Source organism: Phalaenopsis equestris, unplaced genomic scaffold (assembly GCF_001263595.1).
Source record: "Phalaenopsis equestris unplaced genomic scaffold, ASM126359v1 Scaffold000428, whole genome shotgun sequence".
Classification (NCBI taxonomy): domain Eukaryota; kingdom Viridiplantae; phylum Streptophyta; class Magnoliopsida; order Asparagales; family Orchidaceae; genus Phalaenopsis; species Phalaenopsis equestris.
Window position 1 is genome coordinate 1,830,631 of NW_018164869.1, and position 23,152 is coordinate 1,853,782.

The 23,152-nt window shown below is 35.6% G+C and overlaps 2 protein-coding genes across 4 annotated transcripts in view; one reads left to right on the forward strand and one right to left on the reverse strand.

The window, feature by feature from the left end:
* LOC110027441 (tetrapyrrole-binding protein, chloroplastic) overlaps positions 1–9,728 on the forward strand; it is a 13,180-nt gene extending 3,452 nt beyond the window's left edge. Inside the window, exons 2-4 of the mRNA XM_020728886.1 lie at positions 6,197–6,802; positions 7,036–7,166; positions 9,415–9,728. Of these exons, the coding sequence (XP_020584545.1) occupies positions 6,197–6,798 (602 nt within the window). The 3' untranslated portion in view covers positions 6,799–6,802; positions 7,036–7,166; positions 9,415–9,728. The remainder of the gene's footprint in view (positions 1–6,196; positions 6,803–7,035; positions 7,167–9,414) is intronic.
* Positions 9,729–11,545: 1,817 nt separating this feature from the next.
* LOC110027410 (UPF0454 protein C12orf49 homolog) overlaps positions 11,546–23,152 on the reverse strand; it is a 42,695-nt gene continuing 31,088 nt past the window's right edge. The window contains exon 12 of one of the 3 annotated variants that reach the window (XM_020728836.1): positions 11,546–11,773. The gene's annotated coding sequence lies outside the window, so the exon portion shown is untranslated. Of the gene's footprint in view, positions 11,782–23,152 lie in introns of all 3 variants that reach the window. The other 2 variants (XM_020728833.1, XM_020728835.1) reach the window with 2 other exon arrangements.

Consider the following 23,152-nt stretch of genomic DNA (forward strand, 5'->3'; position numbering starts at 1 on the left):
TATATATATATATATATATATATATATATATATATGCTTGATTAACTTGGAAATGTATCAGTTTGAAAGAAGTTCTTGTGGTTTATGATTCTTATGAGTTTGATATTTGAGGCATCTATAATCATCATTCTTTTGTTAATATAAATATGCAAAAGGATTGAATTGCATGCAATTTAAGTATGTGCTTGCATGCACCTTACATAATTCCTATGTTCTTACCTATACATTACATAATTCTTATGTGTTTGTTTACCTGCAATCACATAATCCTAATATGCTTATTTGCACATCACATAATTCTTATGTGCTTACATGCTGCACATTACATGATTCTTATTTGCTTACATGTTGTACATCATATAATTCTTATATGCTTATATGCTTAATACTATATTTATGTGTCCAATGTGTTGATATCTAACTTTCTTATGTATGCATCATTTTATTCATATACATAAAGTTATATTTGTGATCTTTTTATACTATGTAAGATTTAGATGCTTTAGTTTTTATATACATTGCATTTTATAGACCCGAAGAAAAGTTGTCTTTCACCAAAAAATAATGGTGATGATATTTTTTGAAGTGATATTAAAATCTTTTGAGAAATATGTATGTAAATATAATTGTTTAGGTGTCAAATTTAAAATACAAAAGAATTGTATGGTGTGTAGATTATTTTTTTTGCCAAAGCACTTGATGAATAATCATATGTCTAATTTATTTTTGTCAAATGAAGATGTTATTATACGTCAATGGTATTTGCACTTTGGATGATGTTATAGCTAACTTCCTTGGGTTTTGTGGAAATTCTTCTTGTTGATGGCATGTAGGAACCTCAGGCTCGGCTATGTGAGTACTTTTTAAAAACTAGTTACGAATTCAACTCGTTGCTTTACTTTTGGGCAAATTTACCCCTTGTACATACAACAATCATAAAAGGGAAAATTAATTTTGTTTGCTTCAAAATAGCAGAAATTTGATGCTATTTGAACTATAATTAATCACTTTTATATGTTATTGAGATTGGTCGGAGTAGTCAAATAACACCTTCTGAATTATTCAGAGCAAGCATCGTTGATTAACATCTATACTTCACAACATTTTTTTCACCTGAGTAGCCTTCTCGCTACTTGACTAATCTATTGCTGCTATACTTCACAACATTAATTGTTGTTTAGCATCTATATGAGATTGAGTGATGCTGGTTATACTTAGCTTGGTGGTTTGACAACCGTAGTGTTAGTTGAGTTGATTGCAGCTATTCACGGTGAACTTGCAACTGCAACTAATATATTTAAATAAATTTTGAAATTTTATGAGTTTTTTAAAATGCATACACACTTTTAACATGCATACACACTTATAATGTTCTGTATTTTTTATCATATTCGTCTTCAAATTTTTATTAATGCCACCCAATTTCTATGTATTTACATATCTAACAGCTAAACTTTACTCTTTTTTTTCACTTATTAATGCATGAAAAAGTTGATCAAAATTCAGGATTGTCCTTATACATTTATACTTAAGATATTACACTTTAAGGAAGTTATGTTTGTGTTTTCTTGCAGGTATAACAGGTAATTGAAGTGGGGAAGGCAGAAAAAGACATGGAGCTTAAAGGAGGAAAAGTGATTACTAGGAGCCTAAGCTCCAAACCCTTGGGCATCTTGACCAATCCTAAAAGAGCACAACCCGAGAGGTTTGTGCTTAGGCACCAAACATTGGGCGCCTAGGCACCGCGATATCAGTGCCTAGGCACCCAACCTTAAGCATACAGAGTGCCTGAAGCCTAAGCGCCTAGGAGCCAGAAATTGCCTGGAGCAGTTGCTGCAGTTTGCGATCCCAAACGTGGGAGAACATGTGGATGATCGTGTAAGGATGATGGGGAGTTGTGGAAGCTGCTATAAAATGTTTATATATAGCAGAGGAATGCAGGCTTGAAGGGTTGATGCTTTTTGGAGGGATTGATGATTGATTTATGCTCTTGGGAGTACTTAGGAGGTTCTGTTTAGAGTCCCTTATTCCAGTGCAGGAGAAGAGGAGATTTTCTAGTGTAGAAGCTTAGGGAATCAGAAAGTGTGCTTGTTGAGTCAACTTATGGTCATTTTAAAGGAGAAATTAGCTAAGTATCTTTGTATTGCTTTGTGTGTTTCTATTTTAACAAAGATTTAGTGGATTTCTTTTGTGTTTGATGCATTTGTTTGGTGAAATCAGCATGCTTCTTGGGTACTCTGTCTTGTGATGATTATGTAGGATGAATGAAAAGTGAAGTGTTATGTAATTTCTTTATTTTCAATTGGTGATATTAGCATTAAGAACTTAATTTACTTTTCATTGTGCCCAAGTGAATTGTTAAAGTATATTGTGAACCATAAGACTTGGGAAAATTATGGTAGAATCAACTAGGTTAATCACATTAAACTATGGGATATAAGTTGATATGTCTTGTGGGGTGATGCTAATGTTAGGGAAATATTCTTTGAAAAGATAGTTATGGGATTTAAAGAATTAAATTCATTTATATCAAAGCTTCTTTATGCACTCAGAAGAGGGTAAAGAAGTTCGTTGCTCCTATTGGTCACTAGATATTTTACTACTTGCAAATTTATATTTCATGCCATTCACTTAACTCATGACAAGGAAGAAACTCTTAACTAATTGATATCTCTTAATCCAAATTATTAAGAGTTGGATTACTTGTGTAGAATTTAAATTTGTTGTTTGTTATAACACAGTAGGTCAGCTTTTCAGACTTTAACATTTTTAACTTTTTAGGTTAGGACTTAAAACCAGTAGACTATAACTTATTCTAACGAAAATTTCATCATTCATTATGGGATCGACACTCTGCACTCTAAAATCTAATTTTATTGATACGACACATGCACTTGAGTGAGCCCCCAGTGTGGTTGCACCTGGAAGTTGTATTAAGTTTTTGGCATTGTGGTCAGGGAGCGACGGTGTTTTAACTAGAAAAATTTTAGTTGAACTTCTAGGTCTTAGACTTGAAAACTTGTAGTATTAACAGTTATTGTTTTATTGTTGTCATTGTTTTTGAAAAACCAAAAATATTGTTGTTTGATTGTTTGTGAAATTTTAGGGATCTCTAGTTTGTAAATGTGTAGTTCAGAACCCACGAAACTTGAACCTTACGATTCTGAGTTAGGGAAAACTATTAGGAAAATTCAAAAACAAAAGAGACTTGAACGAAAATTCAAAAACAAAAGAGACTTGAACAACTCATACGAGATATGGCAAGCAATATACAAAATTACCCAGAAATTTAGGAACCAACCCATAAACATCCAAATGGACACGAAACCTTAAGAGATTATGCTAACCCTACGACAGAAAAAATTCATTTGAGTATTCAAAGCCCTGGTGTAGAAGCTAACACGTTTGAACTGAAGAATGTTATCATCCAAATGGTGTAGAACAAGCAGTTTGGGGGAACCCTATGTGAAGGTTCGAACTTACATTTAGCGAGTTTCTTAGAACTTTGCGCCACATTTTGCTATAATGATGTTTCCAATGACGTTGTTAGGGTAAGGTTTTTTTCTTTCTTCTTAAGTCTCAAGGCCAAAATGTGGTTAACCTCATTAGCACCTAGATCAATTAGGATGTGGAGTGACTTAGCCCAGAAATTCCTAGCTAATAATTTCTCATCTTCAAACACAGCTAAATTAAGGAATGATATCACTTCATTTTGCTAGTATGAAGGTGAGTCAATTTATGAAGCTTGGGAACGATTCAAGGAACTTCTTAAGAAGTGCTCCCATCCTGCACGACACGTTTGGTTGATAAATCGGACTTTTTACAATGGGTTAATAGTTTCTCTTAGGTCTATCATTGTTGTCGTTGGTTGCTCGCTTATGTTAAAGCCATTTGATGAGGCATATTCTCTGATTTAGGAGATGGCTACTAACAATTTTCAATGGCTTTCTGAAAGAGTGAACCCCATAAAGGTAGCAAGTGTACATGACACGGACGTTCTTTCGATTTTAACTTCTCAGGTAGTTGTTATATCTAAGAAGCTGGATCAATTTGGGATGAACCGGCCTCAAGGACCACAAGTGATTGAGGAAAATTCATTCAGAAAATTGGTCTTTGCTAACACTTAATCTCTTGAGACCTTAATTGTGATCAATAACAGGATGAACAACCTGTATTCCAATTATTATAATCTCAGTTGAAAGAACCACCCTAAATTTAGTTGGAATAATAATCAAGGTGCAAGAAACCAATAATGGGGGTGTAATCAGCCTAACCCTTCGGAAATTGGAACAATCAGGGTGGTTCTAACCTGAGACATTCTTCTCCTAGTTTAAGACAAACCAACAATTCAAGGAAAAAAATATCGTGGGAGGAATTTGTATTGCAAATGAGGAATAAGTTCCAAAGCCAAAGAGTGACTATTAGGAACATAGAGAACCAATTGGGACTTATTGCAAACTCACTTCAGTCGACCCCAATGAACTCTTCATAATAACACTGAGATCAATCATAAAGAAAAGAGCAGTGTTTTTTCGTAGGTTTCACATATTAATGAGCCGCTACCCACTTAGGATGTGAAAACTCACTCTGTCTTGTGGCTTAGCGAGAGCTTTGAAAGCATAGGGGCATTTTCACATGAAATAACTCTCCTTTGGTGTCTTATTTTATGATAATATAAGTGACCCCTTTTATTGAGTCTTCTTGGACACCCCTGAAGATGTAATTAACCTAAGGGGTATGTTCCTTTAGGAGTGCCCTTGACCCCAGAAATAAAAATGTTCTTTCTGGTTCTCAGATTATGGACAGCTTATGTAAGGATCCTCTTCATGGATGCTGTGTTTCGAGGTATTTCGATCAAATCTTGTTCAGACTATACTCTCGACTTGTCGCACGAGTATTACCTTATACAGGAGCCCTCTACGTTTCTTTCTAAAATTTGTTGGTTTATTTCATTGTATATCTCGTCTTTTTTTATTAATCTCATCTTCAAATCATTGATATGATCAGAGAGAGATTTATTTGGAAGAAGAATCAAATGACAACATATATATAGACAGACTGACGACTCTAAATTTTTTAAAAGAACCAAAAAACACCTCCATCCCCAACAACTTGAATTTGTCGACCAACATAAGGCGGATCTTGAGCTAAAACTGATCTTCATAGAATTAAAGATCATTATCATAGAGCAAGGTCATCCAATCTACCTCACGGGTGGCCAAAAGTTTGATAGAAGCATCTAAAACATGACTCATCCGTAATGAGCCAACTTCCTTCCAAGTCATTTGAGATTGATCATCCACCAAAGACTAGACCCATAGTCCTTCAAAGAATACATGTGTGTCATTGAGCTATCACTTATCAATGAAGTGTAGCACCAATGTTCAAGAAGCGAGAGAGAAAAGTAAGGTAGAGAAAGCGTGACCCAAAATCTAAAATCAAACTATCATCAGTATTCAAAATTAGAAAGATTTATATTATTAGCATTATCACTATGATAGTGATTACTAGCATTATCACTACCAAAAATATTATATTTTATTATTTATATTGAGAAATTATAAATTCCACACCTGGACATAACCTGATTCGGCCTCTGCTATAGAAACACACTTAAATTCATCAAAATTTAAATATTTTTTAAATAATTCATGAACTAAATCTAATAATCCAAAATGAATTTCATGATTTATATTTACCAACTGGACATCTACAATATTATATTTATTTTCTGAAAAAAAAAATCATTTTATAAGGATTAAATAAGCATTGTCCACCATATTCATCAGGGAATAACTATTCCTAAGTTGTCAAAAGAAAAAAAAATTTTTTTGGCATTTGTTATTTTGTCTCTGTTCATACAAAATTTGGGTATTTATATAAATAGCACCCATTTTTTATGTATTTATATAATTAACACCTAAACTTTACATTTTACATTTATATTCATGTAACTCTAAAATTTAAATTTCTCCCACCCCATCTAAGCCCATAGCCCGAAATCCTACGTGGCACCCACAAAATCCCCCCTCACCCTCTACCCACCAATCACAGAGTTCATTGCCACGTGTCCCATATCCCCCCCACCATCATCTCCTTTATAACCCCCCTCCCCCATTAATACCAACAACCCCAAACTCCTCCTCCTTCTTCCACCCATTTCTTATCCCCCTCCATGGCCACCACCTCCCTCCAGTTCCTCCGCCTCCCCCCCCCCTTCGTCCCCACCTCCCCGCCGCCACCCTCTCCCTCTCCTCCTCCTCCATCCTCGCCTTCGACTCCCTCGCGCACCACCTGTCCGCCGCCAATTTCCGCCAAGCCGATCACGATACACGCCGTCTCCTCATTCGATTAGCCGGAGAAGCCGCCGAGATGCGCGGATACGTTTTCTTCTCCGAAGTCCAATTCATCGCTGCCGACGACCTTCGAGCCATCGATGATCTCTGGCGATGCCACAGCGGCGGCCGATTCGGATACAGCGTGCAGCGGAGGCTGTGGGAGAAGGCACAGCGGGATTTCACGAAATTCTTCATTGAGGTAGGTTGGATGAGGAGAATGGAGACGGAGGTGGAGCAATTCACCTATAGATCCTTTCCGGGGGAGTTCATTTGGGAGCTCGGCGATGAGACGCCGGCGGGGCATTTGCCGCTGACGAATGCATTACGGGGGACTCAGTTGCTTGGGAGCATTTTGACTCATCCGGCGTTTGGCGAGGAGGAGGAGGAGGAGGAGGATGAGGAGAGGGGGAAGGTTTTGAGTAGCAGGACGTTGAAGAAACCTCCTGATTACTCCTTTTGAATTTTGGTATTTTAAGTCTGTATATGTGTGATAATTTGAATGATTTGCAATGTTTTAAGAAAGATTTACATGCATGCCACTGACTTCTTATGTATTTACATGCATGCCACTGACATATTATGTATTATTGGAGTATACCCAAATTTTAATTTTTTTTCTTTGCTTAAATTATTTTAATCATTCCATTTCTACATATTTTAATCACACATTATACAGACTTGTGACATTTTGATGACAGAGCATACAGATGTACTGTTACTCTAATACGCACAAAAGACAAATGCATGTGACCTGCTCTACGCTTATCATACAGTCTGCGTTGATTGAAGAAATTTCAAGTCAGCTGACAGATGCATACCTACTACAAGGTTTGTTTATTTGTCCAGATCATGCATTGGAATTTGGAATTTGGAATTAGGCTTGCTGCATATAAAGACGTGCCAAGGTGTGAGCAATTTATTTAAGGAAGATTTACGTATCACCATACTTATGTTATGGGTTAAAGAGTGTATTTTATTTTATTATAGATTAAAATATTTTTACATACCGTGAACTCCAAGCATCTGAAATTATGTATCACGGACCCTAAACTTAAAAGCTCTCCATCCCGCCGGATCACAGCTTTACTCTCCACTTCTACCCGAATAACACTCCATTTTTTCTTACCAAGTGACGGCCGAAACTCTCACCCATCAAAGTATTATCTCTTTTGATCAAATAGTCTCATGATTTTGCCCTATTTGTATGAATTCTTAAGAGGTCAACCATTCTAGGATTACTCCACGACGGGTACACTTAACTTTAGAGTTTCTAATGAAAGCTCACTGTTACACCAAAAGACTACTTGATATTTAAGAGTTCGGCTTCAATTCTCTTAAAGAGGTTTCAAAATCTCCTTCACTTAAATAAAAGACGTGTCCATCAGTATTCTTACTCATAATCATCCAGCAGGCACATAGGCTTTTAGAGGTGGCCCCTATGGATTGAAAATGTACAATGTAGCACTTTTTTCTTATCATTGATTCAAGAAGTGACTCCCATGGCGTAGGACTTTGTACTATATGTCACCTAGTTCCCATCTTCTGGCAGGTGTAATGCTCTGATTCCATTTGTGAGAGCCCAAAGTCTCACCCACAGGATATTGTCCACTTTGGCCAAATGCCAACACAATTTCGTCTAGTTGGTAACTTCCCAAGAGATCACCCATTCTAGGAGAGTCTGTCAGTATACCAAAAGACACCTCGATATATAAGTGTTTCACTCCAATCTACTTAAGGGGTTTCACACACCCCCTCTTTGCACGCTCAGTTCCTCTAAATTCAGCCGTGAGCTTTGTCTGAAGTCGCCCTTCTCTCTTTCCACTCCGCCCATAACCGACTAACACTTCTTTCTCTCCCTTCCTCCCACCCCACTTTGCCCCACTCAACTCCTCTAAATTCCATAAACCCACCATCCAATGGGGTTTAATATATCTGGGGCTTCAGGCAAGCATTTTAGAGTTTTGTAGTATGTATGATTGATGGGATGCATGATCTTGCGTAAATCCTGCTACCAGACACACGTCGTGGCATACATCGCTCGTCTTGATTTATAAACATTTGTATTGTGTAAAGTGCGTCTTATATTTTTCAATTTCTTTTTCAGGTGAAACAAGTTAGGCTTTAATTGGTCTAGTCTCTAGATGCATATATGATTCCTTTCTTATTTGTTTCTATGATTAATTCTTATGCTTATATAATATGAAATTAGATTATCATATTTGTGAGTTTGATTCCAAACATGTAAATTTATGTGGAGCTCCATACTCTAATACTTTGAGTATGCATGAAAATGTGTGTTCATTTTCTATTTTTTATTTTTCTCATTTCTAAAAGGATGATAGCAAGAATGAGCTCAAGTTATTCATCAACATCACAAGGAATTGGTACTCAAAAAATTTATCATAAATATACATATCTCAAAAAGACACAAGTTGTGGAAGAAAATTTTACCGTTGCCCAAAACATTGCTCGGAGAACGATAGAAACTATTTCAAATGAATGGATGAAGCGACTAATGCAATAAGTTATGACCATAACGCAGAAATCTCAGCAAGAGAAAACAATATGAAGAACTTTGAAGATGTCAAATTCTTTATCAAAGTATTGATTTCAGTCAATGATATATATAGATATATAATTATTGTGTTATAAATATGTAGAGACATTACTGTTATCGTTGAAGTTAAGGACCTGTGAAAATATCCAAATATTATGAAGCATGAACTTTAATAAACTTAAGCATGTACTAACGTAGTCCTAGATATGTGATTATTCCATGTATCTTGCTCATGACGTGTGTGTACTCAAAAACTCTTTGTAGCACTTTTAGAAGGTTTGTAATTGAGTATAATTTCTTATATCTTCCTTGTCTTCAAACAAGATGTATGGATTTATGTAGGTAAGCATGCTATGCTTAGGTACTAGATGTGTAAATTGAAATTTAGTTGTTAGACATATAAACACATAAGACTTAAGTGATATGTATGTGTCAGAACATTAAAACTTACATATATGCAACACTTGGAACACTCAAAACTTGCAACTTTACTGAAGATAATGCCTGTGATACGAATAGAAAACTCTTACATTCAGTTTTCTGGGATCAAAGAGGCGAAGAAGGAAGATGACGATGGTAAAGAAGCTTTAATGGAGAATAGTCATGTTGATGAGTCTGCAGCCATGAAAATGGCAAGGAGAACAGCCCAGTTTCCCTCTCTAATGATGATTATACTGATTCAGAAGAGCACACTTCTTCAACTTCTGATAGATCAGGAAGAAGACTAACAAAGCCTGGAAGATAGTTCTCTGCTGCTAAAATTTCTGGACTCTTGGGATAGGAAGGAGAATTAGAGCGATTTTAATTTAGGGAAATTTATGTACATTCGGCCCAGTTCTTATGTATTTACATATTTAACACTTTAAGTTTGATATTAACATTTATAAAACTGGTGTTGAAAACCTATGAATGAAAATGTGTCTCACATATGGTGTTAGATATGTAAATTCATAGGAATTGAGTGGTATGTAAATGCCCTAATAAATAATAAAAAATCTCTTGCAAAATCATCCAAACTTCTGGACCATAACCTTAAAATCAATGTATAAAGCATACTGCTCAAAAACAAGAGCAACTGTTCCTATCAAAATAAAAGAAAAGAAACATTAGCCATTCCAAAATAATTAAGAAAAAAAATCTTCTAATGTCACATATAGTAGACTGAATTGAGCAAAAACGAGACAAGTCAGCTGGAATTTTTCCAGCTCTTTATATATTGTGAAATACTTACCTAACAGGCTACTAGCCAGCAAAATATCTTAGGAAGATTTATATACATAACACTCAATTCATATGTATTTACATCTCCAACACCAAAACTTCAAATTTAACATATATGCAACCTTACATATGCATGAAAAGGGGTATTTCACTTTCAAAACTTAAAAATAATGATATTTTTTATGTGATCCAAAAGATTTAGACGGTAGGAATGTAGAACGCAAAGTTTAGACGGTAATATGTAAGTACATAGGAATTTGGTGGCATGTATGTAAATGAACCTATATCTTATTGAAAAAACAAATCCATACAAAATATTTTAATATATTGTATATCATCAAACAAGAAAACTATCTTGTGGGCATCATGCATCATCTTGAGATGGCAAAGGTGTTCCATTTCCAAATTTTGCTGATTTAACAGGATCATTTCGCAAATGTTTCCAACCAGTATAAGCAGCTATCATACTGTTGAACCATAATTTTCTTCCCCTATTTGGGTCAAACTTAATAGCAGGTATATTGGGGCCAATATAGTTTTAACTCCATCTTCCATCCACTCGACTTCATCCCCAATAGAGCGAGAAAGTATTACATACGGACTCCGGATTCAATTTGCGCATGGAGTCCAATAGTGGGGTGCCATGTGTCAAGTGGGCCCCACCACGATACACTACCATTGCCCTGTGTTAGAAGAGGTGAGTCCCACTTAACACATGGCGTCCCACCATTGGACTCCAGATGCATCCGGAGTCCATATGTAATTTTTTTTCCAATAGAGCTGCTCTAAGGTTTGAAGTTACACATCAGAATGGTCTGTGATACATAAATAGGGAAATTTACATAGAATTATTATGTATTTACGTATTTACATATCTTACACCTAAGCATTGCGTTCCATGTATGTAAATTCCCCTTATAATTAGGAGAACAGAAAATGATGTGTAAATACAATAGAATTGTGTGCTATGTATGTAATTACCCTTTACAAATAGGAGAACAAAAAAAAAAAAAAAGATTGGAATACACAAATCATTACGGTAAACAAGATTTGCAAATACCAACTGCTTAAATTAATAAATTGAGACAGATGGCTCGGGGATTTTGTAGGTGAACTAAACACAGCGACAGAAGAAATGAAGCAGAAGCTTCATATATGATCTATGAACAGGAAAAATTCATACAGGAAAATAGGCGAGTTGAAAATTTGCAGGCACGGGCATCATAGTTTTAGATTAATGGTAAAGCAACATAAAAGGTTGCCTTTTTAAGATATTAGGCCGAAGGTAATTAAATTTCTAATAATTTAAAGGGAAATTTACATACAGACCACAAAATTCTTATATATTTACATGCCTAATACCCAAAGTTTAATATTTACATTTATCATTCACACCTAAGGTTTATTTATTTTACTCTAATGATCATAGGTTCTACATAATCACAATTCATGGCACGTTTTCGGCAAACACAAGAATTCACAATGAAGAAAACTTGTCTTTTCTCATTATAATAAATTTTCATAGAAAAGGTTTTTCAACCGTTGCAGCATTACTGGTGCCGGTGATCCCAAAATGACTCTCTTTTGGATGCTGTATCAAAATTTATTCAGATGTTGTGCAGTGTTCCCCGCACCGGTGGAGAAAAATCTGATTTTACTGCAACGCTGAAATTATTTTTCTTAATATCATTCGCAGTTTAGTTCTTAGTGGTAAAATAACAGTTGATGGATAGACCATGCGTCGAAGTATCTTTACATTTTGGAGAGTAAGTAAAAATGCACTTACAAGATGAGAGAATTGAATTCTTTGGAAAATGACATGTTAGAAAATATATAATATTCAAATAAATTTAGCACAATTTGATATGAAGTACCCAAAATGAATCATCTCCACCAAAAAGTAAGAAGCAAAATGACAAGCCCAACACAACCAATGGATGGTAAAGAAAGCACAAAAAAATTATGAAATCCAAAAATGCATATAAAATTCAATATCAACTATTGTGATGATGTAAAGGTCAAATCAAAATAAAATTATGGATCTTTATTCCCCTAACAGAAGGAAGGCAACCTCATGCATAATATGCTAGTGGCACCGAGGAGAAAGAAAGGAGGAAGCACTAGCCAAAGGAGGAAACAATGCGAAGGGAGGAGATCGGCTCACTGTCTTTTGTTGAATCTAGCACCACTTGAAAGAAGTTAGGGGAAGAAACTGTGTGGCTTTGTCGAGAGGAGGAAGAGAAAGCAAGGGCAGTTTCGTCCATGAGGTGGCGAGATGGCCCCGACGAAGTTACGAAGAGGGAGGAGGAAGCATCTCGTGCATTGTGTTGTATCGCATCAAGATCAAAGGAAGAGGAGGAAGAAGAGAGAGATCTAGAAAAGGGAGACTGAGCCATGAAGTGTAGCGAAGCCCAGCAAAGCTTAGTGTACAGGATAAGGGGAACTGAGCCGAGAAGTGGATTAAGATAACATAAAGGTTTATATTATTTTTATGAGGTTTGTAACATGTAAAAAAATTAAACTCATATGAAGTGTTAAAATTAATTTTAGGGTTAATTAAAATCAAAAAGAAGAAGGTGAAGCGTGTGAGCGAGGGGAGAACCTATCCGAGCTCAAAAAAGAAAGATAAAAGTTTAGATATTTATTTATATAAAATATTTTGTTTAATTAATTGAACCAATTAAGTATGATTTAATGAATTTAAATAGTTCTTGAAAAAATTTTTGATTCAATCATTTATGGTTTGGATCCTGATTTGGGCAAAAGAAGTAGGGTCAAAGATAAAGTGATAATAAAATAAAGTTATTCGAGGATTAAGCTTGTAAAGAGGTCATTCAAGACAAATGTGAGTATTTAATTTCTTAAATATTTTAAATTAAAAAGTGCATTTTTGCTTAATATATATGTTTTTATAATCAAAGGCATGTTGTGAATTAAAGAATTACTGAAATGAATGAAATGAAAATGAAAAAAATAATAATAATTTCAGTGACCTTAAATAGAAGTAATAAAATGTAAATGTTCAAGTTAATCAAAATTACTCCTAGATGGTACTGCAGTGGATGTGTTGAACCCGTGCATTAAAAAACATAACAATATAAAGGTGTACATTCAAGTACAAATTTTTTAGGGTGCCTATGGGTATAATTTTGTTGATACATTCGGATATGATAGTAATCCTGATGCGACTTCTTAAAGAGATAAAAAATGGTAAATACTTAAATTGAAACGGAAATGATTAAATTTAAAATGAAAAGTTATAGTTATATTAAGTAATAAACTATTGTTTTTGTCATTTATAAACAACATTTTGCATATGAATCTAATAAATAATAAGATGACAAAATTTAAATTAAAAGTCTATAGTTTAATTCAGTAATGAACTACGTTATTTTTTGTCATTCATGCAATAGCATTTGCATATGAATTTAATGCATAATCAGATTATAATTATTTACTAAGTCGTAAAAATTTACTATCAAATTTAATTATTTCTTTCATGAAATATTATAGATTGATAAGTTGACATGAAGATTCAGTTTACAAGAGAACTACGGTTGATAGGTATTATATTGTGATGTGATTGTTCTTTTTTCTACCGATTTCTTCTATTAGTGAGATATTGTTATATATACAATGAGAGGTTGTTTGCAGATTAAGTTGTCATTTGTATATGTTCTGTTTTCTAAGTAGTGTACTTAGTAATTTCTTAGCGACAGTTTTATATATTGGAAGTCATGAAGAAAAATAAATGAAATGTTAATACCGTCCAATCGCAGTTTTTGACTCAATTAATGCTAAGATACCAGGTTGGGTCGTGATAAGGGTGTTATCAGAAAATTAAGTTGGATTATGATAAAAAAATATCATTCGGTTGATTAAATTAATTCATAAATAATATTAACTAAGAGGAAAATTGTGTCTAATTATAATCTTTCTTATGTTATTTCAGAAATATAAAAATATCAAAAGAAATAAGTTAGAGATGATGAGACAGAAATCGATGCACCGCCACAGATTACTGCGAATGCAGATACTTTTTTTGAGATGATGACTGTAGTAACTCATGTGATTAATTACTCTCAGTCTCAAACCAGTTTTGGTGGGGGAAGGTTAGATGGACAAATATTTCCTAATTCAGGATATGAGGCCACCTCTCTTTTCTTGAGAAGAAAGTCCAGTGAATGTTAGGAATTGATTGTTGAGAGAGGAAAAGATTTTAGATGGGTTTTGTACACCTGATAGTAGAGTTGTGCTTCTCCCTTTAGAGGGAGAAGTAGAGAGATGGTGTTGAGGACAGTTCCCAAATAAATTTGGGGTAGAGTCGACCACTTGGTGCAGTGAGATGAATTTGTGATAACATTTAGAGATTAGTTCGCACCACTATTAGTGAGACATAGATGTAAGACAAATTTATTCGGTTGGTACAAGATGATCACTCGATAAGAAATCTTAGGAAAAATTCACAATGCTTTCAATGTACACACCCAAGTTGATTCCAAATGCAAAGAAGTGCCAAAGATTTTTATCTGGGTTGAAGGATATGATTAGACAACCACAGACTCCTCTTGGGATCAATGATTATTCTAGTTTGGGATGGAGGGTAAGAAGATTGAGTTGAATTTAGAAGCTACTAAGAGAAGGATGAACCTACAGAAGAGGAGAAATTCAAAGAGATCTAAGTTTCCTAAGAGCTTTTAGGGCAGTTCGCCCTTTCAATCAGGAAAGACAAGTGCTAAAAAGGTCAGATCCAGCAAAGTTGGCAATCAGATTGAAGCAAAGAAGTGTGACAAGAGTGAAAGGTCTCACAAGGGTGTCTTTCTGGATCCAACACTTATTTTTGGTCCCACAAACCAACACATTTGGCGAGGAATTGCCCTATATTGAGACAAAGGGATCCCACAAATTTTGAAGGCAGTGTTGCACCACCTCAGAAAGCTTTGACAGGCCAATGAAATCTACATCTTCATGATCAGAGTCAAATCCTAGTCAGACCCAGCAAAATGTTCAATCCAAGGTTTATGCGCTTTAAGGTAGAAAGTTAAGGACTCCCCTAACGTTACATAGGCATGTTTTACATTTAAGAGATTTTAAGTCCTCTTCTTATTATAATAGAATTCATGTTGTGTCATGTTAATCATAATATCCGTAAGAATTTACATTAATAAGTTAATCTTAAATATCCAATGCAATGACAAATGATATGTATCATATATCTCTAGCATAGACCAATGAGAGTTTTATTTTATTCTGAAGCATCACATTCTTTTATTGCTAAGGAATTGGTTACAGTGATGCAATTGAATAACACTTCAATGCTTGTGATATTATGTGTTAGAATGCCAAACAATACTTCTATGGAAATTAATCAATTATGTGAGGTGAAGTTAATGATTGGTGGAAAAAATTTTAAAGCACATTTGATTGTGTAACTTTTGGTGGAATTTGAGAAAATTTTAGGCATTGATTGGTTGCTTAAAAATTGTTACAATTGATTGTAATAAAAAGACTATCAAACTAAATATCCAGAATTTAAATTTTGTGGTGATAGAAGATTGACATCTATAATAATTATTTCTTTGAAAGCTTTGAAATTGTTAAATCGTGGAAATCAAGGATCTCTTACTCATGTAACATATAGCTCTAAGGAAATAAAACCTTTAAGTCCAGTGGTAAAAGAAAATCTAGAAAATTTTTCTTGTGATGTATCAGGGTTACACCAGTGCGAGAGATTGATTTTGATTTTACAATTAAGCTCTTGCTAGTTTATGAGAGTCAAGATATATATAATAGACAAAATCGTGCAACTATCAAAATTTAGATAACAAATCAATTATGATAGAAATGTTACTATTCTAACACATAATTTATCATATTATTTCACCACATTCATAATTCCTTTCATTCAATATTGGAATAGGAAAAAGCATAAAATAATGGAATAGATGTTTTCTAATCTCAGGCACTCTAGAGAATGACCGTTAAAGAGTTACAAGAGTTGAAGAGTCAATTATAGGAGTTATTAGATAAGGGATTTATCAGACTTGACACCTCACATTGGAGAGCTCCATTATTATTCATAAAGGATGGGAGTTTCAGAATGTGCATTGACTATAAGAAGTTAAATAAAGGCATCCTGCCAGCACAAGGTGTGGTGAGTCGCCCGTAGGAAGCTGTCGGTCGTCGGAATGGAAATCTCGTCACCTGCTTCGGAAAGACGTTTTAATTTACATATAGATTTAAGTTTAGAAAAATATGAAATCAAACTGACCCAATAATTTTCACAGTTTAAATGAAATAACATTCTACCTCAAACTGTGTATCTATCCCGAGGGATAAACACAAGACTTGAGGATTAGACTCGATCAAATAAACTAAGAAATATATGACGTCAGTTTGATCTGCGAAACCATTTTATTTGCCGACAAATTCTCTCATTTAATATGAAAAATTAAATAGGGTTTATTTTAAGTTGGGTTCAAGTTGGGTTCGGAAAAGCTTCCTATAAGGGCAAAGCCCCTATAGTTAATTACATCTTAAATGATCGAAGTCACTTAAGAATACTCTCGATAAAAATCAGGAAAAATTATCTTCAAGAACTTAAAATGATGGGACTTTTCAACGAAATCGGACAAGGATGTGTGAAAGAGGAATGATTCAAATTTGGAGCATTTATTACAGAATCCAAAGGAAGAATAACTAGAGGATGTCACATATCCAGAGGAGATCTTCGGTAACTTCCCAGTCTACCCTATGGTTTGGCTTCAATTTCGAGGAGAAATATTCAAGTGTTTTATCCTACCAATTTTATTTATTTATGGCTTACACTGGGTCCTAGTCAGACCCAGCAAAATGTTCAATCCAAGGTTTATGCGCTTTAAGGTAGAAAGTTAAGGACTCCCCTAACGTTACATAGGCATGTTTTACATTTAAGAGATTTTAAGTCCTCTTCTTATTATAATAGAATTCATGTTGTGTCATGTTAATCATAATATCCGTAAGAATTTACATTAATAAGTTAATCTTAAATATCCAATGCAATGACAAATGATATGTATCATATATCTCTAGCATAGACCAATGAGAGTTTTATTTTATTCTGAAGCATCACATTCTTTTATTGCTAAGGAATTGGTTACAGTGATGCAATTGAATAACACTTCAATGCTTGTGATATTATGTGTTAGAATGCCAAACAATACTTCTATGGAAATTAATCAATTATGTGAGGTGAAGTTAATGATTGGTGGAAAAAATTTTAAAGCACATTTGATTGTGTAACTTTTGGTGGAATTTGAGAAAATTTTAGGCATTGATTGGTTGCTTAAAAATTGTTACAATTGATTGTAATAAAAAGACTATCAAACTAAATATCCAGAATTTAAATTTTGTGGTGATAGAAGATTGACATCTATAATAATTATTTCTTTGAAAGCTTTGAAATTGTTAAATCGTGGAAATCAAGGATCTCTTACTCATGTAACATATAGCTCTAAGGAAATAAAACCTTTAAGTCCAGTGGTAAAAGAAAATCTAGAAAATTTTTCTTGTGATGTATCAGGGTTACACCAGTGCGAGAGATTGATTTTGATTTTACAATTAAGCTCTTGCTAGTTTATGAGAGTCAAGATATATATAATAGACAAAATCGTGCAACTATCAAAATTTAGATAACAAATCAATTATGATAGAAATGTTACTATTCTAACACATAATTTATCATATTATTTCACCACATTCATAATTCCTTTCATTCAATATTGGAATAGGAAAAAGCATAAAATAATGGAATAGATGTTTTCTAATCTCAGGCACTCTAGAGAATGACCGTTAAAGAGTTACAAGAGTTGAAGAGTCAATTATAGGAGTTATTAGATAAGGGATTTATCAGACTTGACACCTCACATTGGAGAGCTCCATTATTATTCATAAAGGATGGGAGTTTCAGAATGTGCATTGACTATAAGAAGTTAAATAAGTGTCGGCGATAAAAAGTTGGGGTGTGGTGAGTCGCCCGTAGGAAGCTGTCGGTCGTCGGAATGGAAATCTCGTCACCTGCTTCGGAAAGACGTTTTAATTTACATATAGATTTAAGTTTAGAAAAATATGAAATCAAACTGACCCAATAATTTTCACAGTTTAAATGAAATAACATTCTACCTCAAACTGTGTATCTATCCCGAGGGATAAACACAAGACTTGAGGATTAGACTCGATCAAATAAACTAAGAAATATATGACGTCAGTTTGATCTGCGAAACCATTTTATTTGCCGACAAATTCTCTCATTTAATATGAAAAATTAAATAGGGTTTATTTTAAGTTGGGTTCGGAAAAGCTTCCTATAAGGGCAAAGCCCCTATAGTTAATTACATCTTAAATGATCGAAGTCACTTAAGAATACTCTCGATAAAAATCAGGAAAAATTATCTTCAAGAACTTAAAATGATGGGACTTTTCAACGAAATCGGACAAGGATGTGTGAAAGAGGAATGATTCAAATTTGGAGCATTTATTACAGAATCCAAAGGAAGAATAACTAGAGGATGTCACATATCCAGAGGAGATCTTCGGTAACTTCCCAGTCTACCCTATGGTTTGGCTTCAATTTCGAGGAGAAATATTCAAGTGTTTTATCCTACCAATTTTATTTATTTATGGCTTACACTGGGATGAAACAATCACATAAATAGCCTGGAAGATGTAAGGATTTAGGTCATGACGGACCACAACCTCGGAATCCTAAAACGATTTAGGGCTTAGATTGCACAGTAGAGCTGTACAAATGTCTAAAAAAAGGTTGAGGATTTATGTCGCACCACGCGAACGACCTCAAAATCCTATGGATTGTTGTTTAATTCTAAGGAAAGAATGATTTAACTGGGGAAGACATGTTCTGCTGTTGAAGATGGTCGTGCTGCCCACCGCGCTAGCTCCAAGTTCCTTGTCGTGACGAGTTTAAGTTTTCTAGGGTGTCAGGTTATGATGTCAAATCCAGAGGCCCTATGTTTATAGTTATTTAGATATTTTATAGAAAACATATTGAAGTTGTATAGTGTATAGCATAACAGTAGAATATGTAGCACAAGACAAGCAGTAGAGAGAACAGTACAATATGCGGGGTAAAATAAAAGTAAAAAAAAAATACAGCAGGTAGGTGATTTGCAAGAAAGTAACATGTTGTAAACATTAAACAAACATGTATACATGGGAGGTCCGTTGTTCCTTAAGTGTAATTGATGCAACAGATACCAGCAACAAAACTTCAGGAAACAGACTGAAATGTTTATATAAACGAAAACAAAGAAACATCGTCCAGAAATCTCGAGAAAGATCATCAAAAGACTCACAACAAGAGAAATGCGAGGAAATCGACGAATCGACAAATCGATTAAAATCGTAGAAAACACTGCAAAATCCCGAAAAGAGACTACGGGTGCTTTGTCTAAAAATTCCAAAAAAAACATACGAAAAGTCCGAAAAGAGGGGGACTGCAAGCACTCGGGTCGAGGCTAGACTCAACTATATATTAGTACTCGAGGTCGTCAAAGGCTACTCAGTCACCCGGATGTATAAAGCTCGTCATTCAACTAGAAGGGTGTCCTATCGAACCTAACTCAGGAGGGCACTCCTTAGCCTAAACAGGTGATCAACAAGGGGACAATCGATGTTTAAACTGTATTTAAAATTTATATTTTCAGCATGCACATTAGTTTCAAACATGCAAAAAGTGGGTTGTATCAATTTTGTTTGTAGCGAAAAATATATTTTTGTTTTAGAAAAAGGTGTATCTGTTCTTATCAAATTAGTTTTTATCAATTTTGAAAAATAGTTATTCACAGGTCGATCGCGCTGTCGGACATAAGACTACCAACAACCTAAGAAGGTTCGGGTCAACTCCCGCTAGTCTTGTGTCGGTGAATGATACTGTCATCCTACAGCTCAACTGGTTCCTGAATTCGATCTTGATGTCGTAGGATGACATATCATTCTGCTCTATCTCCGGTGTGTCTTTGTCATCGCCGCCCTAAGCCCCAAAACAAAATCGACTTACTTGCGACATTGCTTGATGGTTTCACGTATAACAAAAGGTTATACGTGGACACTTATGTATCGAACATAAGCATCAAAAAATCGAACTAAGAAACACGGAAAAAAAAGAACAAAAATGGGGTGAGAGAGATGGGGGACTGATCTACCTAAAACATCAAAAAGAACGAAGGATGACTCAGCCCTCAAAACTCATGACGAAAAAGACCTGAAAAGGAGGACCCGAAGATCCTTGAATCAATCCAAAATGATATCACTTTCTCACATTTTTATAAATGGCTTAACCCGAGTCAAAATGACCTCCTAACGACAGTATCCAAACCCTAAAGATATTTTTATGAATCAATTCATCTCAGCCAAACATTCTCCCAAGATAAAATTCGGAAATCTCCCAAACTTCATAAATCAAGCAAAAGGAAAGTGACCTCGGGGAAACCACCACTAGTATTTCCAAACCCATACAAAAATCAGGATCTTCCAACTTCCAAATTAATCAATAGCCTCATATATCAAATAAGCATAAAATCTTCCCATAGAACCTGAGAAATGCTCACGGTTGGGGTCAATAGAGGGGGGTATAGCCACCAAGGCTTTTGGTCAAGACAAAATAGGGTCAAAGAGACTCGCGACCAAGGCAACCAAATGCACAAAAGGAGCGGAAGCTCACGGCCAAGGCAACCCAAGGCACAAAAGGAGCCCACGGCCACAGTAGCAACAGGAAAACTACCCAAAGTATTGCTTTTGATACGTAAGAGAGGAATGGGCAAGCTTGTATAAATCATTAAAACCGGCTCCAATTTCCCCTAAGTAAGACATAAGAAATATGCTCAATTTATTTTTGATCACCTCACTCTATAGATAGTGCAAAGCATATGTTTTTGGATGGCAAACTTGATTCATCCATAACATTCAAGTCACCCTAAGTTCGGCAAGAAGAGTCAAACAACCCCGGATAGCCTACCAGAGCTAAGAACAAGCATGGACCAACTCCACTACAAAGCCTTGGGGTAAGAGCAGAAAAAGGCACAAGACAGGCCCCCAACAAGCTCTCGAGTAAGAGCAGAAAAAGGGCACAAGACAGGCTCTTAACGAGCTCTCGGGTAAGGGCCAGAACACGGCATGAACAGGCCCCCAACAAGCTCTCGGGTAAGAGACAGAAGCAAGCAAAGGGCAGCCACCAAAACTCTCGAGTAGGGACAAGTATAAGGCATCAATCATGGGCTCTTGGGTAGGGACTAAGGCAAACAAAAATCAAACCCAAACCACTCCTCAGGTAGGGACAGGACAAGACAACACCGAGCTCCCAAATAGGGGTTAAAGCAAATAAAATCGAACCTTCCCACAACTATGGAGCAGGGACATGAATAAACACCACAATAGGCTCTCGGGTAGGAGCTAAAACAAGCAAATCGAGTTCCCAAATCAAGCCAAAATAAATCCCTCAAGGTTAACAAGTAAAGCTCACATACACAAGACAAGATCTCAATCCAGAACCCAGCCTCCAACCCTTCCAAGGTGAAAACCGAGCCCCTAAAGAGATCAAATCAAAGCTTTAAAGGCTAATCAAATGCAGTATACGATAGTAAATCCAAACCCAGCCATTTTTAGGCAAACCGAAAACCAGAAGGGGCAAAAAGAATAAAGCCACACCCCAAATCAAACAAAAATAAGCCTCAAAATCAGGCAAGAGTCAAGAGCTAGAGTAGGTAAGACCGAGCCCCAACGGATGCCAGAAACCGAGCCACTCAAGGCTAAAACAGGGCCCAAGCATAGATAGAAACTCAAGCTTTAACAGAAATTAAAGTTCCAGGTACTTCAAGGTGAAACCGACCCATTTAGAACCAAAGAGTAGTTCACATGCCTTTTGAAACATCAAGATATAGAGCCAACATATGTCTTAAACAAGAGCAACAATATAGAGAGTATATTTAGGCCCCCAACTGAAATATTCCAAGCATAAAACAACTTCCAATAGAAGTTTAAACAAAGTGATGCCTCGTGAGGTGCTAAACCCAACCATCAAAACAAGTTACAAGACTTGTTAAATTAAATAAATCCTCCCAAAACATGTATTTCAAGCAAGGAAGAGCCATAAGAAACCAAAGCAGAGCCCCCAAACATGCATGAAGGGCCAAATAAACTCTCCAATATCTCATGCTAAATAAGAATAGATGAATAGCCTCATAATACATATCCCAACATGCATGCAAGAGGAGCCAACGTCAGCTCAAAGCTACATTTTCAATTATTCCAACTTGCTTTTGAACAAAAAGAGAAAAGAGGAGCTAGCATCATCTCAAAGACACGTTTCAACCTTCTTATTCACAGTAATAGAAATATGTCATAGTTTTACCATTTTAAGCAAGTAGGGAAAAGAGAAAAGCCGATAACATGTTATACTTATATCCTTCTAAACAGGTAATCAAATCTAGCCCTTAAAGTATGCTTGCATTTCTATTCCTAGATGCTTGAGTATCATGTATTCAAGAATATAAGTGCCAACTAAGTCAGCATGTTGTATCACCCATCGCACCGAGCTGATAGGGGCTCGGCAGGGCAAAACCGAAAAAAGGGCAAGGCACAAAAGGAGAAAAGGTACCTCCTTGAAGCAAAAGAAAGTAACACAGGAACTTTAAAGGCACTCCCCAACTTCAACTCCTCCAACAGCAAGAGGAAACCAATTCAAGCACCAAAAAATTAAAGAAGTGAGAAAAGAAAATGGCAGAATTTCCTTCCTCAGAGATTTTCGGCATACCCCCCAGGGCTACAAAACCAAGCTCTAATATACACCAGAGAAGGAGAAGAATGATTAAGAAGATACGGCAGAAGGATCGAGCGCAGAGGATACGATCCTCGCAGAGGCCACGCTCTGCGGCAAGGAGGGTCGAGAGCAGAGGATACGATCCTCGGCAATAATAAGGGGATGGGTCGTCTGCGAGATTGCCTCGCGTGCAAGAGGCGAGCGTGGGAGTGAAGGGCCCAAGCA